This window comes from Diachasma alloeum, unplaced genomic scaffold, assembly GCF_001412515.2.
Source record: "Diachasma alloeum isolate Michigan unplaced genomic scaffold, Dall2.0 Dall_scaffold_01193, whole genome shotgun sequence".
In the NCBI taxonomy this organism is placed as follows: Eukaryota; Metazoa; Arthropoda; class Insecta; order Hymenoptera; family Braconidae; genus Diachasma; species Diachasma alloeum.
In genome coordinates this window covers 11,542-16,982 of record NW_021681302.1, presented here as the reverse complement: position 1 = coordinate 16,982, position 5,441 = coordinate 11,542, and the positions used below count along the sequence as shown (strand labels likewise).

Here is a 5,441-nt window from a genome sequence, read left to right as displayed (position 1 = left end):
GAACAAGCCCGTTGCCTCGGATAACGCGGAAGCTCGGTTGATCGAAGGTCGGATAAATGAAGTTGTACTGTAAGTGAAAATTCTATCTGTAATATGAAAATTATCGTCAGTGTTAAACTTTTGTAGTACATAGTATTTGAGATTGAAGCTAACTTGAGATGCCGGTTGGGAAAAAGTGGAATTGTGGAAGGAGGTGGAAAATTAAAACACGCGGAATTATAAAACCACACTGTTGATGTACTTTATTGTGGAATAACCCACGCGTCTTGATAAATTAATAATGTTACACTGTTGAGTTGCTCGACAAGTCAATAAAAATGATTGTTTGAAAAATGCACTGCACTTGAGATTCTCTCGATATTGAACTTGATAATTGACTCAAATAATTGATAATTAACTCGGAATTAATTGATAATTGAATTGAATTAAATAGAGACGCTATACAAAGCGCTAGACTTAAATATATCGCGTCGATGTACTCCGGTGATGTACTCGATCGAGCGGTGATGGCAATACAATTTGCGATTAGAGTGACTCTCTCGGTGGCTAGAACGATACTACTTCTTTTTCGGCGATTTTCTTCGTAGCTGACCGTGATCCCGACGGGTCCCGAAGTTTCTCGAGAATTTCGTTGAGCCCGGTGACCGTTTGACTAGTTTGAATAGCTGAATTTCAAACAAACCTTTTTTGAAGAGAATTTAATTGCCTACAAAGAAGGTCATTTGACATTTTCTTCTAAAATTAATTGTTTACGAGATAAATGCACAATTATCAACAAAGAAAAATTTCAATTATCCACTTTTTACTGGAATTATGTTTTTTTTTCAGATTACAAGAAGATATGCAGAATTTTCAGCAGCAATGGTCGGCGTTGGTGAAGGATTTCCATGCGAAGGAGCAACGCAATTACTAGCTGAACTCAGAGAAGCTGTTCAGTATTATTTATTTCGTATGGCTGCCATTTTTCCAAATAGAACCCAACAATTGGTTTTTCTCATTAATAATTACGATCTGGTGCTCGGTGTACTAATGGTAAATCAGTCCTTCTATTTTTAAAAGCATAATGACAATTAAATTGACAATAAAAAAAATTCATTATTAAAAAAAAAACAAATCATCTCAACTTGACGTTCACTCTTTTCTAAAGATCTCTGGATCAAAGAGAGATAGAAAATTTTTCAAAAGGACCCTTTTTGTAGAGAAAAATGAGATCTACAAAAAAGGTCCTTATAAAAATTTCGGTATCTCTCTAAGATTCTGAGATATTTCGAAAAAACTGCAGGGATTTTTTTTTTCAATTAATTATAAAATTCTTTTGTTTATTTAATAAAAGTAATTATTTATTGTTATTTTTCGGAAAGAACAAGAGATAATTCAAAAGAAGTAGAAAGTTTTCGTGAACAATTAAACTCTCGTTCATCAGAATACGTTGAAGAAGTTTTATCCCCTCATTTTGGTGGAATAATTCAATTAGTCAAAGAATCAGAAGCTCGCATTGAAAAAGGACTGACTGATGATTTAAAACGTCAAGGGCCACGTACCCTAGATCTCGTACAATCATTTACAAATAATTGGAAAAAATCACTCGAGGAAGTAAATCGTGAAGTTTTAAAATCATTTCCAAATCTTGTACTTGGTGCTGCACAATGATTTTATTATATTTTATTTTTATTTATAGAGATATTATCTAATTTGTCAAAATTGTTCAATGTTATAATTAATTAATCAATAAATATTTGTGAAACAATAATTTTTAATTGAGAATCGTTTGTATATCGTGATCGGAGTGTGGTTTTTTGAAAAATCCAAATGAGTCGATGTATCCCCCGGATGATTCTCGTTTTTTTACAATGGCATGATATGTACTGAGGGTCCTCATCTAGGATGTATGTCCCCTCATCGGACATATCATTTTCCCTCTGGAAATGGATGATATGATCTCCTAAAAAAACCAGACTTTTATCAATTAACCTGCAATTTCTTTAATTCAGTAGCGAAGTGGTGAAAAGTAACAAGTCGATTCAGCACGCAGTCTAGTTTTCGAAGATCTCGGAATCGAAAAGAGATACGAAAATTATCGCTGGCTTGCGTAAAGTGTACTCACATTGAATTTTATATTCTACTCATCCACGAGCTGCTTGAACCTTGCCGCCAAACGAGGTCCAGTGGTGAGCCCCATCACAAAAATTTTCCCTTTGGTTCTCCACGCTACATCTGCTGATATTCTCCTAAACATGAAACAACAATTCATTCGAAAATTATTATGGAGAGTATTGTAATCACCCCCAAAATCGAAAATCGGTTTCTCATCATATCTTCACGTTTCAAGGTGTTTCCCGTGTTGCTCAATAATTTTTTTTTTTAATCGATACGTCTCCGTGGAACTTAGACCGGATTAGATTTTGGCTGATATTGGTCCAATGGTTTTCGAGTTATTTCGAAAAAACATCGAAAAATTAAGATCGCTTTTTTTTTTAACTACTCGATCGGAGATCTAGGGAAGTTGTTGTAATGACCCCGAAAATCGAAAATCGAAATTGCATCATATCTTCACGTTTCAAGGTCTTTCTCATGTTTCTCGATGGTTTTAAGCAAAATGTCTGTCTCTGTGTGTGTGTGTGTGTGTGTTACTAGGTATGTATGTGCTCGAAATTTTCGTTAACGATTTCCCGCGACCCTATAGTCCGATTTGACTTTTTTTTTTCAATCGATTCGTCTCCACGTAACTTAGATCTGATTAGATTTTGGAAGGAATCGGTCCAGTAGTTTTTCAGTTTTTTCAAAAAAACATAGAAAACCAAAATTACATTTTTTTTTCATATTTGAGAATGAAAACCGGGAAGTTTTTGTTGTGAACCTCGATGGTTCGCTCCCAGTTCAACGTACACTCGAAATCGGGAGCGAGCCGGCGAGCGACCAACAATATTGCGTAGAACAGCCGCACCCCTTTTTTTTTTTTTTTTGATGGGAGATCAAAGCTGGAAAGTTTTTGTTGTGAACGACCTGGAAAGCTGGAAAGTTTTTGTTGCGAGCGACCTAAAATATAACGTAGTACAGCCGCACCCCTAGTTATTAATATTATTAATTATTCTTAGTTACTCACACCCAGGCCTCGTCGTTCTGCTTGCATACATCCTCCCAGCAGACTGGATGAAAAAGGTGTTCATAGAATCCGGTCCTGAGGATTAGCAAGAAGTCATCTTGGTCGGTTGTCCCTGAATAGAAAAAATTGTGAACAAGGCGATAATAAAATGATGAAAGTTATAGATAAAAATTATACTTACACATGTTGACAGATCTCGCAATGTTCTGAAGTCATTCATGTATGTCAACTCCAAGATATTCGCCAAAAACTAATGAGTGTGTAACTTGTTTTATTCAAATTTAATTTACCAGCGCGGGAAAAAAATAAAGGCGGAGACTTGTCCATGAGAATGCGCCTTGATGCAACCCACGACATGAGAATGTGCTATGGTAGCGGAATATGGAATTTGAATTGTAAAATGGTAAATGAGTAAATGCGTGGTAAAATGAGTTTAATCAATTTGATTTTTTGTGTCTCACTCGCACCGTAACCGCGTTCTATAGGTTGAGTGTTTATAATTCGGCCACTTGGAACTCTCGTCGTTTTTTTTCGTGATCGCGAATTGTTTCTATATAACTTACAATTCACAGTTGGGACCAATATTGACAGTTGTACTTTTAATTGTGGATATGTCAGAGAGGAGTGCTCCAAAACTATGGATAAACAGCAAAAGAAAGCAGCTTTTATATTGAATAATCATTCAAAATTATTTACTTTCGTCGCCAAAAGTGAAGCGGATGAAAAAAAAATTGGAGGTTCGTCAATTCCAACTTCTACAGATGACAAAGAAATGGTGGAATTCATCCTGGGTCTGGATAAGAAAGGCCACTTCAGCGTTACTATGAAGAATGAGCCAATTTTCTCAATCAAAAGGATGATTAATGGGTAAGTTATTGAAGGCAACAAATGTTTTCATTATTTACTTTATTTCATGCAGGGAGTGATGAAGGGGGTTTAAAACATCGATACTCATATATTATTATATTATAGAAATTATGTAATATTTTATATTATCAATTCAATACCACTAAAATATTTTATAGGAAACCAGAAATAATCTATTATCTATCTACTGGGGAGTCATCGTCGTCCTCACGTGATGAAGCTGAAAAGAAAGGAAAAGAAGTCCCTGAAGAAGGAATTTCGACAGATATTTGGTCGGAAGATGATGACGATTCTGATGACAGTGATCTCGAGGTACCCCATCACAAGACCAATCGAGGCCAGTCAGGCGCGAAGCGTGGTACGATAACATACTCGTCTCTCCATTTATTCCTCCTCTCGAGCTCCAGTCTTCCAAGAGAGTTGGGAGTCTCAAATGACTCCACGACCGTTAATATTAAACATGTTTCTCATTTTTGTTCAACTTTTTTGATTGTTTCAATTATGTCAAATATCACTTGTTTGTGTGATCATTGCAGACATTTCAATGGTTTATCGATTATTATTGATTAATATTGATTTAAAGAATCATTTTATCCTGATGGTGGTGTGGTCATTGCAGATGACAATTTATTTATTTATTGACTATTATTGATTGATATACAGGGTTTAAGGAAGGGGGAGAAGTACTGATCGTTTTCAATGATCAATTACTCAATTGATTTTGAAGATATTTTTCCAAGCTTTGAAATGAGAGTTGATTCGGTTAAATCGTACCATTTCCTCACTGATTGAATACTCTACTGACTAAAAAAAAAATGTTATGCAGCAAACTGGACGGAAGAACAAGAAGAATTTTTAAAATCACAAGTGGCTGAGCTGCAGCCAGACGTTGGACCCCGAAATCGTATGCGCACAAAGAAAGAAATGTTTGAAGTGATCGCTGACTTATTCAACGGAGAGTTCAACACTGATCGCACTGCAGGACAAATGAAAACAAAGAGGAATACACTCATGAAACGTGAAAAGGAAAAGAAATTGAAGAGGAAGCAGAATGTTGAGAAGTCGAGCCAGAGACAAACAGGAGTAGAGAAAATTATGAACGTACTGCGTGAATTGAATAAAGAAAGAGAAGAAAGGCGCGAAACTCGCGAGGCCAAGAGAAGGGAGGAAGCACTTGAGAAAGAAGATAGAATTTTTGCACGTCTCAAGAAGCTTAGAGAATCCAACGATAATTAAAAATTCAATTGAAAGATCAAAAAATAATTTCTCAATTTGAAGTTCAGAAATTAAAAAATCCACAAAAATTGTCGAATTCATTGTTATAATTTTCCAACTCTTAGAATTTTCATTTTCCCTTTATCATCAGCTGTTCAATTAGAAAAATTATGAAGATTTTTGTCTAATAAAAATAAAAATAATTACGAAATTTGTCTGCTGAAATATCAGGTTATTCAATATATTAACAAACAAT

The 5,441-nt window shown here is 35.2% G+C and overlaps 1 protein-coding gene across 1 annotated transcript; it reads left to right on the top strand.

Annotated features, from left to right (window-relative positions):
• Positions 1–3,875: 3,875 nt before the first annotated feature.
• On the top strand, positions 3,876–5,206 carry LOC107046076 (transcription initiation factor TFIID subunit 7-like). The gene is made up of 3 exons (XM_015268574.1): positions 3,876–3,970; positions 4,129–4,328; positions 4,797–5,206. The coding sequence occupies exons 1-3, from the start codon at positions 3,876–3,878 to the stop codon at positions 5,204–5,206; spliced, it is 705 nt and encodes a 234-aa protein (XP_015124060.1).
• The last annotated feature ends 235 nt before the right edge of the window (positions 5,207–5,441 follow it).

Bases quoted from the DNA above. Each gene is read 5' to 3' on its own strand.
- LOC107046076 (XM_015268574.1), top strand. From the start codon at position 3,876: ATGGTGGAATTCATCCTGGGTCTGGATAAGAAAGGCCACTTCAGCGTT. The intron at 3,971-4,128 runs GTAAGTTATTGA...AATATTTTATAG, and splicing joins ATCAAAAGGATGATTAATGG to GAAACCAGAAATAATCTATT. The intron at 4,329-4,796 runs GTACGATAACAT...AATGTTATGCAG, and splicing joins CCAGTCAGGCGCGAAGCGTG to CAAACTGGACGGAAGAACAA.